The sequence below is a fragment of the Oncorhynchus mykiss genome, chromosome 8 (genome assembly GCF_013265735.2).
Source record: "Oncorhynchus mykiss isolate Arlee chromosome 8, USDA_OmykA_1.1, whole genome shotgun sequence".
Lineage (NCBI taxonomy): Eukaryota > Metazoa > Chordata > Actinopteri > Salmoniformes > Salmonidae > Oncorhynchus > Oncorhynchus mykiss.
In genome coordinates this window covers 60,800,942-60,819,439 of record NC_048572.1, presented here as the reverse complement: position 1 = coordinate 60,819,439, position 18,498 = coordinate 60,800,942, and the positions used below count along the sequence as shown (strand labels likewise).

The 18,498-nt window shown below is 41.0% G+C and overlaps 1 protein-coding gene across 1 annotated transcript in view; it reads right to left on the bottom strand.

The window, feature by feature from the left end:
- Positions 1-18,498, bottom strand: part of LOC110530265 (receptor-type tyrosine-protein phosphatase N2) — a 148,120-nt gene that overhangs the window by 114,631 nt on the left and 14,991 nt on the right. Inside the window, exons 2-3 of the mRNA XM_021613182.2 lie at positions 18,135-18,185; positions 5,230-5,349 (exon numbers count right to left, since the gene is read on the bottom strand). Of these exons, the coding sequence (XP_021468857.2) occupies positions 5,230-5,349; positions 18,135-18,185 (171 nt within the window). The remainder of the gene's footprint in view (positions 1-5,229; positions 5,350-18,134; positions 18,186-18,498) is intronic.

The window sequence follows — 18,498 nt, the reverse complement described above, 5'->3', positions numbered from 1 at the left end:
TGGCCCCGGAAAAGTGACAGGGAAGATTTTAATGTATCAGAATTTTAAGAAATATAGGCCTACCGGTTCAATATGCGTAATCCATCAGGGTGTCCATCCACGCAGCCGGCACCATCAATAGACAAGCGATATCGGCCAAATGAAGCACATTTACATGTCCTTAAAAACAGCCTAGAACAAATTACAAAAACACTATTCCCCGTGTTTTGATGTGTAGCATATGCAAAACGTTATAGCCTATTGTTTTATTGATTTTTAATTTCCTAAAACAATAATTGTCCACCTCATGGTTCAGCTGTCAGAGATTTGAGCACCAAATGCATCAGGGCATTGCATGCATGGACCTATTAGGCTTAGGTGTTCACTGTGTGATATTAATAGTTAAAAACTAAATATAAAGGAAGAAAAGCTTAGGCCCTAGAGAGAGAGAGATATGCCGGCAGCATGCTACGACACCAACATCCATTTCTTTATACTTGTCAGATACAACGTCAACTATAGGTCTACAGATTGGACTATAGCCATACACGTGGGCCCCAAAAAATGTATCTGATTTAAAAAAATAAAGATAAGAATTATATTGTTAGATTATAGGAGTAACTCTGGTAGGCCTAAATCATTCTTCCTCACCTCAAGTTCAAATGTCGGAGTCTGTTGGAGCGCCGGTGCACATTGCCTTCATATCACAGGCCTGCAGTATAATATGCTAACAGCCGCACACCACCAAACCTTCACAAAAGTTTCCAAACATTATTAGGGTAATAACTGTGTCAAGCCATTGTTTATGGGGAAAATACGGGCAGGATATTACATCACGGCCAACACAACATTACAGTTGAAACTTCATTTGGACAAAGAAAATGGCTCAACAGAATTAAATTAAACACTTGCGAACTGGTTTAAACCCAATAAATGACAGCAATAGGTTAATGATATTTATTTGACTTATAACGTATATTAAACTAAATAAGGAGTACACCATTCGAAAGACATATCAAACTTAATTTAACCAACAAAAATGTCTAAACAGAATGAAACAAAACACATTTAGCATATTTAAAGAACGGGTTTAGATGATCAAATAAGCCTACAATAATAACAGTGATATAAAATAATGATAATGGTATAAACAAATGATTATAAATACAAAAAATGTATAAAGTTCCAAAATTGCATCCTACCTGAAAAGCGAGTTGCACAGTAGCCTGCATTTGGGCATTTGTGTGGCATTAACAAATATTCTGCTTATGTCTTCTATCATGTAAATGACTTTAGAATAGCATGAAATGCATTTATAAAAGGCCCCAAAAAATGTCAGTCCCTGCAACAACAAAAAATCCCCATGTGTGGAAATTCTAAACATTTGTCTGCTCAACTGTATGCCACTACACACATTGATTCAACCAGTTGTTGCACAGTTAGGGTGCTAGCTAGAGGATAAGGTATTTGAGCCATAAAACAACAATCATTATTGTTCAATAGCTCAGTATTTGAAACATGATGACTTAATGATTGTGTAATATAGGATTTAACTTCAAAAGTAATGTATTTCACCATTTGTGGAATTTTTCTCTCCTTACAACATTTCTCCCATTTCTACTCTTTCTAATCAACAACAGGTTGTTGTTGGAGGATTGACTATACACAGGCATTGGTCGCCCTCTGGTGTTTATTTATGGTCAGTACAGCTCTATATGCCATGCACTGTATGGGCCATAACCATGGCATTTTAGCCATTGGTGGAAAAAGTACCCAATTGTCATACTTCAGTACAAGTAAAGATACCTTAATAGAAAATGACTCAAGTAAAAGTAAAAGTCACCCAGGGAAATGCTACTTGAGTAAAAGTATTTGGTTTTAAATATACTAAAATATCAAAAGTAAATGTAATTGCAAAAGTAAAAGCAAAAGTATACATCTTTTCAAATTCCTTATATGAAGCAAACCAGGCGGTACCATTTTAAATATTTGTTGTATTTACGGACAGCCAGTGGCATGCTCCAAGCAAAGCATGTGTTTGGTGAGTCAGCCAGATCAGAGGCAGTACAGTAGGGATGACCAGCGATGTTCTCTTGATAAGTGTGTGAATTAGACAATTCTCCTGTCCTGCTAAACATTCAAAATGTAACAAGTACTTTTTGGGGGTCAGGGAAAATGTAAAAAGTACATTATTTTCAATAGGAATGTAGTGAAGTAAAAGTAAAAGTAGTCCAACATTATAAATAGTAAAGTACAGATAATCCCAGTATATTTTCTTAAGTACTTCACACCACTGATTATAGCATATACAGTACTGAAAAACATTGACATCTATTGCAAGTGGAACTTTATACATTATCTTTGGCATAACGGTCACTGAATGGATTTTTAGGTTATGCTGAAAGATCTACAAATGTACCTGATAAGATCCACACAAAACCCCACAAACAGTAGGTCTATGTGAGGGAAAACCCCACAAACAGTAGGTCTATGGTGAGGGATAACCCCACAAACAGTAGGTCTATGTGAGGGAAAACCCCACAAACAGTAGTTCTATGTGAGGGAAAACCCCACAAACAGCAGGTTCCCTGTAAGGGAAGGGGAACTAAATCAGATTCAACAGGAATATAGGAATAAACCATTCTAATTATGCATAGCTGACATTTCCACAGTAGCAGAAGGCTGGGGTGCTGAGGATGACTAAGACAGACAGTGACGACAGCAGCTGTAGCGTTGGCGTACTGTATGGACCTCTGTGCTGAAGAGAGTCACACTAACAATGAGTCAGAAGTACAGTACTAAATAGGGAATAGGGTGCAGTTTGGGGCGCATTCTCTCTGTATTGGGGCAGCAGGTAGCAGTTAAGAATGTTGGGCCAGTAACCGAAAGTTTGCTGGTTCAAATCCCTGAGCCGACGAGGTGAAAAGTCCGCCCTTGAGCAAGGAACATAACCCTAAGTGCTCCTGTCAGTGGCTCTGGATAAGTCTGATAAAATGACAAAAAACACCTCAGCATACAAGCTGTCATTCCACAGAGACTGGAGACCAGAGGAAATGTAGAGAAAGACACACAGCAATTACTAAATTACACCATGTCTTTATACATACAAACACTGTCTTCATACATACAGAGCTGTGTTATCTGAACATACAGTTGAAGTCGGAAGTTTACATACACCTTAGCCAAATACATTTAAACTCAGTTTCACACAATTCCTGACATTTAATCCTTGTAACAATTCCCTGTCTTAGGTCAGTTAGGATCACCACTTTATTTTAAGAATGTGAAATGTCAGAATAATAGTAGAGATAATGATTCATTTCAGCTTGAATTTCTTTCATAACATTCCCAGTGGGTCAGAAGTTTAGATACACTCAATTAGTATTTGGTAGCATTGCCTTTAAATTGTTTAACTTGGGTCAAACGTTTCGGGTAGCCTTCCACAAGCTTCCCAGAATAAGTTGGGTGAATTTTGGCCCATGCCTCCTGACAGAGCTGGTGTAACCGAGTCAGGTTTGTAGGTCTCAATGCTTGCAACCGCTTTTTCAGTTCTGCCCACAAATGTTCTATAGGATTGAGGTCAGGGCTTCGTGATGGCAACTCCAATACCTTGACTTTGTTGTCCTTAAGCAATTTTGCCACACCTTTGGAAGTATGCTTGTTGATATGTTCATATGGAAGACCCATTTGCGACCAAGTTTTAACTTCCTGACTGATGTCTTGAGATGTTGCTTCAATATATCCACATACTTTTCCTACCTCATGATGCCATCTATTTTGTGAAGTGCACCAGTCCCTCCTGCAGCAAAGCACCCACACAACATGATGCTGCCACCCCGTGCTTCACGGTTGGGATGGTGTTCTTCGGCTTGCAAGCATCCCCCTTTTTCCTCCAAACATAATGATATTCATTATGGCCAAACAGTTCTATTTTTGTTTCATCAGACCAGAGGACATTTCTCCAAAAATAACCATCTTTGTCCCCATGTGCAGTTACACACCGTAGTCTGGCTTTTTTTGGAGTAGTGGCTTCTTACTTGCGGAGCGGCCTTTCAGGTTATGTCGATATAGGACTTGTTTACTGTGGATATAGATACTTTTGTACCTGTTTCCTCCAGCATCTTCACAAGGTCCTTTGTTCTGGGATTGATTTGCACATTTAGCACCAAAGTACGTTAATCTCTAGGAGGCAGAACGCATTTCCTTTCTGAGCGGTATGACGACTGTGTGATCCCATGGTGTTTATTCTATTGTTATACTATTGTTTTAACAGATGAACGTGGTATCTTCAGGTGTTTGGAAATTGCTCCCAAGGATGAACCAGATTGTGGAGGTCTACAATTTTTTTTCTGAGGTCGTGGCTAATTTCTTTTGATTTTCCCATGATGACAAGCAAAGAGGCACTGAGTTTGAAGGTAGGCCTTGAAATACGTCCACAGGTACACCTCCAATTGACTCAAATTATGTCAATTAGCCTATCAGAAGCTTCTAAAGCCATGACATCATTTTCTGGAATTTTCCAAGCTGTTTAAAGGCACAGTCAACTTAGTGTATGTAAGCATCTGACCCACTGGAATTGTGATACAGTGAATTATAAACGAAATAATCTGTCTGTAAACAATTCTGGAAAAACTACTTGTGTCATGCACAAAGTAGATGTCCTAACCGACTTACCAAAACTATAGTTTGTTAACAAGAAATTTGTGGAGTGGTTGAAAAACGAGTTTTAATGACTCCAACCTAAGTGTATGTAAACTTCTGACTTCAACTGTATGTGGAATAGTTCAAGTGTTCTTGTCGTAGCATTTGAAAATGTATGTATTTGTTCATCGATCTTAAAAATATGTTTTATGGTAGTGAAAGAAGTTTAGAAGTGAAAATTGTTATTGTTGAACAAATGTAAGCCTAGTGTAGTATTAGAAGTGACTGAAGCAAGCATATTAATTATGCGTTGCTGACATTTCCACACCAGTCGGGTGGCTGGGTCTCTGAGGATGACTCAGGGGGGCTGTGGCAGACCGTGACGGCAGCAGTAGTAAGTGGTATCGCTGGTGTAAAAGTGGAAATTGGAGTTGATGATCCTTGATCAGTTTGCCTGACAACAAGTGTCAAAAAATTCCTACAAACATGTTGCTTTTTGGAATTAAGTTGTGTTTTATGAGCTGTGTGTAGACTTGTTCCACTCTTCGAACCGTCCAAACGGTGCGTCACCTTGGCGTACCCCGCAGCACCCCACACTATGTTACGTACCTCTGTGGGAGAGTTTCTGCAGCAGTGTCCTGAAGTGCTGAACCACAGACAGAGATACATCATAGGTGTACACCTCTGTCACCGGAACTGGTTTGGAGTGACACCTCCCGAACATTCCATCTGGGGAAAGGAGGACACAGAGAGTCAGGAACATACTGTATGGTACTAAACTCTGCCATACAGATTCCCCATTCCAGGGACTTCAAACATTAATAACAGAGACCAACAGAATGACTTTGATACAATTCATTATTATGAGTTAAAAAAAAAACTGCTATTTTTATGACTCACCAAGAAGCACAACACTCTCCCTTCAGTACCAACCCAGTGAGCTTTTTTTCAGAGATTTAGATATTCTTCAATGGGAGCTAATGCTTCTCACTTTAGACATGATGCTATCAGCATGGTGAAAAGCACTGGCTCATCAATAGAGAGACGTTATCAATGAAGGCTCATCTTATCTACATATCAGCGGCCCTGAGCTCTACGCTGTGTCCAATGGGCTCTGGGGTGACGCACTCTGAGGTGCACATACAGCAGGATTCATATTTAATCTACCCAGTATCTAAACAAGAATAGAAAGCCAGCACTTATAAAAGTGTGGATACGTCCCAAATGGCACCCTATTCCCTTGTGCACTACTTTTGACACAAGCCCTATGGCTGCCATTTTGGGAAGCAACCTTTGCCAATTACTGCCCAACAGCATAATGTGAAAGACAGTAGAGTAACATTGCATTGCAAAATGTATGAATTCATCATGCTCATTTGTTTTGGTTCACAAATCACTCCCATCGTTGAGTGAGATCCAATTCAAATGGTGCCATGCAAACATGTTGGCAATGGTCCATGTTGGGCTATGGAAACAGCCCAGCCTTTTTGTTTTAGAACACCCCCCATTGTAACATTTCTGAGGAAACTGAGAGTGGCCTGGCACCGAGCTGTATGGTGTCCAATCGGTCTCTCTACTGCCTGTAACAACCATTCACTCTCTGTCACCATCTCTGTTTCTATAATGGGAAACATGAGCGATAAGAGACAGTAACCTATGCATTAACCACTTTTACAATGACACATGTTTTTGTATTGTACCTATTGCCAATATTGTGTAACGTGTGTTTTTGCTTATGTATGACCAGGAAGATGATTGTTATGTTGATAACCATAAATCAATCTAATCCAATCTATATTCACACAACATGGAGGTATAGTATAATATACCATATCCTATCAAATGCCATTCCGTAAAGCATCAGTTGTATCAGGCTTGTGTCTTTTGCATTTTTTCTTTTCATATTGTCCTCTTGCTGTACTGTGGTGAAGTTCAAGGCAACATTTGAATTATTACTCGTAATGATAGCAATGCAGATTTAAGTCCGAAACAGCTTCTTTCTCATCCATCTTGGCCCCTGTACATGGGGGTGTTAATCAAAGCCAGAGCCCCCTTCCTTCAACTTGATTTACGGCGTGGATTACAGCAAAGGAGAATTTAAAGGCCATTTTCATGGGAGTGGTTTGCATTATGATTGAGGAGATGCTCGCTGGAGTTTAGAAATGCCTTGTTGGATTCTGACTGATGTATTATCCCTGCTTGGAAGTGACCAGGTGGTCATGTTCTGCTGTGCTACACTGGTCTGTACAGCTGGAGTAACTCTAAACAACTCCCATATTCCATCAAAACAACAGGAAGCAACTTCCACAATCCATCTTTATACGATATCACCAAAATGATGAATAAGGGTAAACCTATAAATGAATAGGATAAGTGTATAGATTTCTGAATTCTGATTGTCTCATACAAAAAACAAGAAGATACTTCAAGCCTAAATATAACATTTATCCTGTAAAATATCTCCTCCGCATTGCACTACACCTCAGCTCTTTCTCCAGTGTGTGACAGTCAAATCACAGCCAATGCACAGCATCAGTGGATGCAGCTAATCAGCTGTGAGTGATGCTAAAGCTAATAAAAGGTTCTCTGAGTGGGAGTCTATGAGTCACTGGGCCATGCTGCTGCTAGCTGCTGCCTGCCAGAGCAGGATGATGTGTATTGCCTATCCAGCTTGTAACCCAAATGGCAATCTATTCCCTATAAGCGAACAGGCTCTGGGCAAACGAGGTGCACTATATAGGGGATAGGGTGTCATTTGGGATGCCGTAAGTGTCCGATTGTGCCGTGGGATGCCAGAGTAATTGATCTTGGTGTCTGTGGGGTTCTGGCCAAGCTCTGTCTGGCTCCCAGGAGGGGTCCAGTCCATTAGGCTGAAAATTAGTTATATGGGAGAGATATGGTAGTTGCCCAAGTGTAGAGATATGGTAGATATAGTATAGAGATATAGTAGATATAGTATAGAGATATGGTAGATATAGTATAGAGATATAGTAGATATAGTATAGAGATATGGTAGATATAGTATAGAGATATGGTAGATATAGTATAGAGATATAGTAGATATAGTATAGAGATATGGTAGATATAGTATAGAGATATGGTAGATATAGTATAGAGATATGGTAGATATAGTATAGAGATATAGTAGATATAGTATAGAGATATGGTAGATATAGTATAGAGATATGGTAGATATAGTATAGAGATATGGTAGATATAGTATAGAGATATGGTAGATATAGTATAGAGATATAGTAGATATAGTATAGAGATATGGTAGATATAGTATAGAGATATGGTAGATATAGTATAGAGATATGGTAGGTATAGAATATAGATATAGTAGATATAGTATAGAGATACGGTAGATATAGTATAGAGATACGGTAGATATAGTATAGAGATATAGTAGATATAGTATAGAGATATGGTAGATATAGTATAGAGATATGGTAGGTATAGAATATAGATATAGTAGATATAGTATAGAGATACGGTAGGTATAGAATAGAGATATAGTAGATATAGTATAGAGATACGGTAGATATATTATAGAGATACGGTAGATATAGTATAGAGAGAGATATGGTAGTTATATTCATTTATTTTATTGATTTCACCTTGGCCAGGAAGGCTATTTGAGACCAAGTTCTCATTTACAACTGCGACCTGGCCAAGATAAAGCAAAGCAGTTCGACACATACAACAACACAGAGTTACACATGGAGTAAAACAAACATACAGTCAATAATACAATAGAAAAATAAGTCTATATAGGATGTGAGCAAATGAGGTGAGATAAGGGAGGTAAAGGCAACAAAAAAAGGCCATGGTGGCGAAGTAAATACAATATAGCAAGTAAAACACTGGAATGGTAGATTTGCATAATGGGGTGCAAAGGAGCAAAATAAATAAATACAGTAGGGGAAGAGGTAGTTGTTTAGGCTAAATTATAGATGGGCTATGTACAGGTGCAGTAATCTGTGAGCTGCTCTGACAGCTGGTGCTTAAAGCTAGTGAGGGAGATAAGTGTTTCCAGTCTCAGAGATTTTTGTAGTTTGTTCCAGTCATTGGCAGCAGAGAACTGGAAGGAGAGGCGGCCAAAGGAATAATTGGTTTTGGGGGTGACCAGAGAGATATACCTGCTGGAGCGCGTGCTACAGGTGGGTGCTGCTATGGTGACCAGCAAGCTGAGATAAGTGGGGACTTTACCTAGCAGGGTCTTGTAGATGACCTGGAGCCAGTGGGTTTGGCGACGAGTATGAAGCGAGGGCCAACCAATGAGAGCGTACAGGTCGCAGTGGTGGGTAGTATATGGGGCTTTGGTGACAAAACGGATGGCACTGTGATAGATTGCATCCAATTTGTTGAGTGGGGTATTGGAGGCTATTTTGTAAATGACATCGCCGAAGTCGAGGATCGGTAAGATGGTCCGTTTTACGAGGGTATGTTTGGCAGCATGAGTGAAGGATGCTTTGTTGCGAAATAGGAAGCCAATTCTAGATTTAACTTTGGATTGGAGATGTTTGATGTGAGTCTGGAAGGAGAGTTTACAGTCTAACCAGACACCTAGGTATTTGTAGTTGTCCACATATTCTAAGTCAGAGCCGTCCAGAGTAGTGATGTTGGACAGGCGGGCAGGTGCAGGCAGCGATCGGTTGAAGAGCATGCATTTAGTTTTACTTGTATTTAACAGCAATTGGAGGCCACGGAAGGAGAGTTGTATGGCATTGAAGCTCGCCTGGAGGGTTGTTAACACAGTGTCCAAAGAAGGGCCAGAAGTATACAGAATGGTGTCGTCTGCATAGACGTGGATCAGAGACTCACATGCAGCAAGAGCGACATCATTGATGTATACAGAGAAGAGAGAAGAGAGTCGGCCCAATAATTGAACCCTGTGGCACCCCCATAGAGACTGCCAGAGGCCCGGACAACAGACCCTCCGATTTGACACATTGAACTCTATCAGAGAAGTAGTTGGTGAACCAGGCGAGGCAATAATTTGAGAAACCAAGGCTGTCGAGTCTGCCGATGAGGATGTGGTGACTGACAGAGTCGAAAGCTTTGGCCAGGTCAATGAATACATGGGCTTTACAGTATCCCAGAACTTTTTTGAGTTTGTGTTGCAGGAAGCAAATTTCTGCTTGAAAAAGCTAGCCTTAGCTTTTCTAACTGCCTGTGTATATTGGTTTCTAACTTCGCTGAAAAGTTGCATATCACGGGGGCTGTTCGATGCTAATGCAGAACGCTATAGGATGTTTTTGTATTGGTTAAGGGCAGTCAGGTCTGGAGAGAAGCAAGGGCTATATCTGTTCCTGGTTCTAGATTTCTTGAATGGGGCATGCTTATTTAAGATGGTGAGGAAGGCATTTAAAAAAAATAACCAGGCATCCTCTACTGACGGGATGAGGTCAATATCCTTCCAGGATACCTGGGCCAGGTCGATTAGAAAGTCCTGCTCCCAAAGTGTTTCAGGGAGCGTTTGACAGTGATGAGTGGAGGTCGCTTGACCGCTGACCCATTACGGATGCAGGCAATGAGGCAGTGATCGCTGAGATCTTGGTTGAAAACAGCAGAGGTGTATTTAGAGGGCAAGTTGGTTAGGATGATATCTATGAGGGTGCCCGTGTTTACGGCTGGGGTGGTACCTGGTAGGTTCATTGATCATTTGTGTGAGATTGAGGGCATCAAGCTTAGATTGTAGGATGGCTGGGGTGTTAGATAGATGGGGGGTAATCAGTTCACATATAGTGTCCAGAGCACAGCTGGGGGCAGAGGGTGGTCTATAGCAGGCGGCAACGGTGAGAGACTTGTTTTTAGAGAGTTGGATTTTTAAAAGTAGAAGTTTAAATTGTTTGGGTACAGACCTGGATAGTATGACAGAACTCTGCAGGCTATCTCTGCAGTAGATTGCAACACCGCTCCCTTTGGCCGTTCTATCTCGTCTGAAAATGTTGTAGTTAGGGATGGAGATTTCAGAGTTTTTGGTGGTCTTCCTAAGCCAGGATTCAGACACGGCTAGACGAGATATGGTTGATATAGTGTATAGATATGGTAGGTGTAGTGTACAGATATGGTAGATATAGTGTAGAGATATGGTAGATATAGTATAGAAATATAGTAGATATAGTGTAGATATATGGTAGATATAGTATATTGATATGGTAGATATAGTATATTGATATGGTAGATGTAGTATAGAAATATAGTAGATATAGTGTAGATATATGGTAGATATAGTATATTGATATGGTAGATATAGTATATTGATATGGTAGATATAGTATATTGATATGGTAGATGTAGGGTATATATTGTGTGCAGATATGGTAGACAGTGTAGAGATACGGCATATATAGTGTACAGATATGGTAGATATAGTGTACATATACGGTAGATATAGTGTAGAGATATGGTAGATATAGTGTAGAAATATGGTAGATATAGTGTAGAAATATGGTAGATATGGTGTAGAAATATGGTAGATATGGTGTAGAAATATGGTAGATATGGTGTAGAAATATGGTAGATATAGTGTAGAAATATGGTAGATATAGTGGTGGTATGGTATATATCTAATATGGTAGATATATGCTAGATCTCATTAAACAAATGTTTTAGACTTAAGCTAAACAGATGATGATGATGATGATGATTTCAGTTGATGGAAAGCTTTCCGTGCCACATACAGTATAAAGCATCACATCTGTGGCCCATTACAATTTCCCCTTTAATAAGCAGAGCATCCGCAACCACAACCACGTTTACCACAGAGCTGGCCATGACACTTAACCATTTCAGGAAGCAGGAGGGCCAGAATCAAACATGATTGTTCTTTTCTCAATATAGCTTATGTACTGTATATTTTTTTTAAACGGCTATTTATTTATTAAATCAGTAAGAGTTGCTACATTTTGAGTTGCTTGAGACAAACAAACAGGCTGTCTTGTTATCAGAGACCAAAACCTACTAGCTGGGAGGAGTCACACAGCAATCTGAATCTGTCCGTGACATGTTAGATGAAGACCTGTTAGGACACAGCTGGGTAATGGGCCAATTTATTTCCATTCCCCTGTTACACCTGTTGCCATGGTGATGCCAGTTGAGTGTTTGTCCCCAACTCCCCTTTTGCTAATCAGAGTAGCAGCTGGAACAGATTAGAGCATCCTCTTTTGTTTGTGTGGTGCTCCAGCAAGTTTTCAACAGGCCTCTGATGCCTCTTCGCCTGCTCGTCTCAAAAAGCACCTGGTGTCTGTTGTCTTAATGAGAAAGGGTTAGATTCACATAGCCAACATCAGGCACTTTGGAGGAAATCGCAGTATGTGCTTCTACTAGCAGAATCTTAATGGTTTTGTTTTGGAAATGATCATACATTGGTGCTAAATTGTGGAACATCTGTTCTCCACGGTTTTCTATTAGTAAGATAGAATACAGTGCGCGTGTGTGTGCGTGCGTGTGTGTGTACGTGCGTGTGTACGTGCGTGTGTGTGTGCGTGCGTGTGTGTGTACGTGCGTGTGTGTGTACGTGCGTGTGTACGTGCGTGTGTGTGTACGTGCGTGTGTACGTGCGTGTGTGTGCGTGCGTGTGTACGTGCGTGTGTGTGTGTACGTGCGTGTGTGCGTGCGTGTGTACGTGCGACCCCACTTGATGTATTGAACATTTTATGTAAATGTACCTTTGCTTCTTAAGTGAGCCAAGCATAAATACATGTATAGGTCCAAATTAAATAACTACGGTGTGAATATACTGTATTATACCACACAAGACCTCAACTGTTGTTATTAATACTCAAATCAAACGTTGCCAAATACAACAAGTGTAGACCTTACCGTGAAATGCTTACTTACAAGCCCTTAACCAACAGTACAGTTCAAGAAGAGTTTTAGAAAATATTTACCAAATAAACTAAAGTAAAAGAATGTGAAAGAATGTAAAAAAAAAAAAGTAACACAATAACGAGGCTATATACAGGGGGCACCGGTACCGAGTTAGTGTGTGGGCGTACAGGTTAGAGGTAATTTGTACATGTAGGTAGGGGTGAAGTGATTATGTATAGATAATAACCAACGAGTAACAGCAATGTACAAAACACTGCTGCTTGGTGGCCATTGATTAATTGTACAGCAGGCTTGGGGGTAGAAGCTGTTAAGGAGCCTTTTGGTCCTAGACTTGGGGCTCCTGCACCGCTTGCCGTGTGGTAGTAGTCCTCTGACACGCCTATTATATAGGTCCACTACCCACTGCCTTACGGTCGAGCAGTTGCCATACCAGGAGGATGCTCTCGTTAAAAAATAAATCATAATTAAAAATGTTATCCCTTTTTTCTCCCCAATTTCATGGTATCCAATTGTTTAGTAGCTACTATCTTGTCTCATCGCTACAACTCCCGTACGGGCTCGGGAGAGACGAAGGTTGAAAGTCATGCGTCCTCCGATACACAACCCAACCAAGCCGCACTGCTTCTTAACACAGCGCACATCCAACCCGGAAGCCAGCCACACCAATGTGTCGGAGGAAACACCGTGCACCTGGCAACCTTGGTTAGCGCGCACTGCGCCCGGCCCGCCACAGGAGTCGCTGGTGCGCGATGAGACAAGGATATCCCTACCGGCCTCCCTAACCCGGACGACGTTAGGCCAATTGTGCGCCGCCCCGCGGACCTCCCGGTCGCGACCGGTTACGACAGAGCCTGGGCGCGAACCCAGAGTCTCTGGTGGCACAGCTGGCGCTGCAGTACAGTGCCACTGCGCCACCACTGCGCCACCCGGGAGGCTGGTCAGGATGCTCTCGATGGTGCAGCTGTAGAACTTTTTGAGGATCTGGGGACCCATGCCAAATATTTTCAGTCTCCTGAGGGGGAAAAGGTTTTGTTGTGCCCTCTTCATGACTGTCTTGGTGTGTTTGGACCATGATAGTTCGTTGGTGATGTGGACACCAAGGAACTTAAAACTCTCGACCCGCTCCACTACAGCCCCGTCAATGTTAATGGGTGCATGTTCGGCCCGCCTTCTCCTGTAGTCCACGATCAGCTCCTTAATCTTGCATTATGAATTTACCAAGGCTTTCTCCGCTTTGTACAAAAAGTAAACTGTATTAATTACAGCAACATCTTAATTGATTTAATCAGAATCTATTCTGCACTGGAGTTTTACAAAATTACTCCATAAACAATGTAACAAAGCACCAAGTACACTTCTGACATGTCCAAAAGAAAAGTATAAGAAAGTGTATACTTATTGACTACAGGTATTCCTGTATCAGGGAAGGAATGTTTCAATTTCACTGTTGAGCACACAGAGGGTGTTCCTTGTGGAACAAAGACAGGCTGAGGGAGCATTCTGTACTACCGGTATTTAATTATAAATCACACATTACACAATACAGACTAGGAAACTGATGAACATTTACTGGCAAATCAGAGGAGAATAATCTAGACATATCCAGCACATTTTCAATATCATTGTATACATGTATACATCAACTGTTCATGTAGCAATCATTCAGAATCAGTAAAGCATGTCTGACATTCTTGACTTTTTTTGGCGAAAAAATGCATGAAACAGTACTGTAATTGCACCACAAGGTGGCGACTGACTGATCATTCAAGGGCCTGCTGGTGTCCTAGAGCAGGCGTTTGCAAACGTTTTTTAAACCCAGGCCCCCCTTCCAGCATTGGGGAACATCCCACAATGGCTAGTTGATCTGGACATTTCTGAAAGGTTACAAACAGCTCTCTAAGGTATGCAATGACTGACATGACAAGAGCAAAACTGGTGATGCGCTACCCAGAATGCACCTTGTGCATTCTACTGTTACTACATTCAAGAGTAAATTGAAAGCTGGACTGAGATACCCTGCTCCCCTCCCTCCCGACTCCACAGTTTTGGAACCACTGGCCTAGAGAGTACCCTGGATTTTCCATTGCGGCAAATTGCTTGTTCGACATGACTTGCTGATGAGTAGATTTCAGTCATTTTATAAATATTAATATCCATTTTCCATTCAAATAGCACAGATCACTGTATTCATATACTGTATCTTGTTTCACATATCCCTTTTCCAAGCAGCAATGAAATATCGCAAGTGAGACAAACATGAAATATAAACCATGATGAAATATAAACCACGAGTGTGTGTCAGTGTGCACGTTTCTGAGAATCCTAGTCGAGCAAAGAAGTATTGAGCAAATAAAACAGCAGGACCCAGCGAGTCTTGTAAACAAACCAAAAGCTCAAAGCAAGATTAATTGGCTTCCACAAATTGCTAGTCTCCCTTCTGAAAGCATTAGAACAACCTTGGGTTTGCTCATGCACAACTCTTTAGCAAACTGGCAACACAAATACTATCCATCACCTCCATGGGTAATCACGCCACTGGGGGACGGATGTGATTCATCCATTTCAAGCCTCACAGATCAACAGAAAACATTCAGGAAGCTGTTAAACTTGCACTAGAAGAAATTGTTCTCTATAGGCTACAGTGTTTTTGACAACAGTCAAAGTTTAACAACACGACAAATTAACAAAAGAAGCATACCGTCCAAAAGAAGCCATGAAAAGTCAAAATAATGGTGGATTACATTAACACAATATCTAACAAAATATGTTGTCAACTAGTCAAATACACTGTAATAGGAATACTCTGTCATAAATATACTTTAAAAGTTACATTCATTACAGACAGATTTCTATCATGTTACATCACTTGGATACACCCTCACTTAAAAATGATCTATCATCATTAATATACACTCCAGATATGTTATCTGATAGCAACATCACACCTACTGGATCAAAGTGAAACTGGGTTAAGCAAAAAGGGCGTGCATTGTGCACACTTTCCACTGCCTATGTTGATTTTCCACAGCCTATTTCCCCCTGACCTGACCTCGCTCCAATACCCAGACCGACACCCTGCCATTCAGCTGTAGGGACAACATTGGTAATACAGTCTACTGAAAAGCTGCAGTACCCTCAGCTCTATCATCTTGGGTATGATGTGCAATACATGGGAGTGACCACAAGGGGACAGTATGTATAACAATTGACAGCAGACCCTTCCCTACCATTCTATACATTCCAAATGGCACCCTATTCCATATATTGCACTATTGTACAGATTTTGACCAGGACCTATAGGGCTATTTGGGATTCAGACCATATCTTTATGTGCAGGCTACTGGGCTTCCGTGCTATTGACACCAGGTCATTCAGAATCATGAGATGTGCCTATAATGTCACAGAGCACTTGGTCATCCTGGTCTAAATTCAGGACTGCTCATCCTCAGACAGATCAAACTGAGCCTCTCCACCGCCGACGATCATCCAGACTGCCCTTTCCTTTGTGCTCCAGATCAGACCTGAGCCGTGTCCCAAATGGTACTCTATTCCATTTATAGTGCACTACTTTTGACCAGGGCGCTATAGGGCTGGGAATAGGGTGCCATTTGAGATGCATCCCTGCAGGGGATGAGATATGTTCTAGAATATTAAAAGCCAGGTACCCTCCTCCAGTGAACACGAATACGCATCTCTATCGCAGGATCCAGGAAGCTACATCAGAAGCTGATGTTCTGAGTAAAAAATGATTAATTTTGCACACGGAGAGAGAGAGAGAGAGAGCAGAAAGCATGGAGCTGTCAGTGTCTCTGATTAATATGTCTTTGATCGATGAGATGCCTTGCGGCTACTTTAGTTCAGTACCAAACTACTTTGAATTACAGTAGCTTGTTTCCCCTCACTATTGTTTCACATAATAACCAAATGAGGTGACATTTTACAGTAACACTTTCAACTGTCCCATTTTGTTTTTATACCTGTGTAGTAACCATGTAACTCTATCAACACAGTGTTCACATGTTAACAGTGGTTTTTGTATTTGGGCATAAAACAGAGAGTTGTAGGCAGGCAAAGTAACAGTAAAAAAACAGCAGGAGCGGGAGGGGCTGTTGATGCTGTTCCCCCATCACCTATTAGCCCCCTCACTGTGTCTTATTTTTCTACCTGGTAAGTGACAGTATAGTAGGGTAATTTGACAACACTGTCATTAACACTGCCTGGCACACCACAGAGAGAAAGTGGTGGTGCTCACTCACTGTATCTTTTACACAGCGTGGTCCAAGTGTCAGCCTGACCTCAGCTCAGCTGGCACTTGTAGTAACAGTTTCAAACAGGTAGTCAAAGAGAGAAAGCGTCAGACTGGCTGGCAAAGTAGAATTTTCAGTCTGTTGCTAGGCAGCACGTCAATCTACATTGATTGTTTTTTTTGTCTGAATGATAACAGTATTTAGCCATTAGGAGTGCCGTAAAAAATACACACCATATCAGGCCTAATATATGCAATTTCTTTCACATAAAATAAAGCTCAATTTATCTCACAACACCAATACATTATTGATTGGTTACTGGTGAAAAAAACACCTTAAAAATGGACAATGTGTTGCTGTGGTGTGTAGAACCACTTGTGTGCTATTGGTAAGTGTGACTGAGTGAGTTGTGAGGGGTGTGAACAGCAACCCCTATAATACAACATACCTCTCTCATGTCCCTCGCATGCCTACTATGTCATCAGTTAGATCAAATGAATCAAATATCCATGAGGAAAAAACATGAACGGTTTATAATAATCCCTCAAAAACACGTGTAATCAGGTCGAGAGGTAGAACCATTAAATGATTGTCTGAGGGGCTTTGTCCACTCTAGTGAATCTATGGGAAGAACAACATTCATGAAGGTGTGTTCACCTCAAGGTTGGGATGCTCCCATATGCTCTAGACTGAGCAGCCGAATTGGACAGATGGAGCTCCTGGACATAATGTCTATCCATAAAGCCCAAGTTTGCACTTGAATCCCTGTCTTAGGAGAGTGTTCCTACGTTAAATCAGGCCATACTCAGGCGGCAACCAGCGCAGACAAAACACAGACTGAGAGCTTAGCTGAGCTGGGCCAAAAAAATTGTTTATCTATGAATATGATTTCGCCCCATAGCACAAGGCATTATTATATTCCTATCAGAATGAGATTAGAGACAGGAAATTAGAATGGCTGAGTGCCAAATGGCACCCTATTCCATATTTTGACCAGGGCTGAAAAGGCTCTGGTCAAAGGTCGTGCTTTATAATGGGAAGAAAGTGTAATTTGGGACGAAGCCTAAACAAATTCTTTCTGAGGGAGTAGAGGCCCAAAGAGAGCACACAAGAAGAGAGGTGGACACCATCTCACAAGCTGTGTCTGGCTGTATTGTTCTCTTAGCTATTATTTCCTGTGGCTGACCTGTGTATTCAGAACTGACCACCTGTGCATTCTATACTATAGAAATATAATCTATTTATAGCCTGTGTTCTGAACCAACCATTCATTAGGAGAAGTGAGGAGAAATTGATCATCAACACTTTCTCTGATATTGTGCCATGAATGTCCAATTTCCTTTCAGATTAAATATATTTGAGCTTTGATTTGTGATCTCTATTTTAGAGTTGCATGGTTTCTTTCTGAAAGAAATGAAAATAGCTTACCGTTGACACAGATCTCGTATGGAGTGCACAACTCGTTCTCAAACAGACAACCTGTTGGAAAAGAGGAGAAAATAATATAAGAAGTACATTAAAAGCGCAATATGAAATTAAAATGAATTCAACCATTAAGCATAGAGCAAGACCTTCAAACAGGTCAACATTCACAAAGCCGCGGAGCCAGACGGATTACCAGGACGGGTACTCAAAGCATGCGTGGACCAACTGGCAAGTGTCTTCACTGACATTTTCAACCTCTCCCTGACCGAGTCTGTAACACCAACATGTTTCAAACAGACCACCATAGTCCTTGTGCCCAAGAAAGCGAAGGTAACCTGCTTAAATGATTACCGTCCCGTAGCACTCA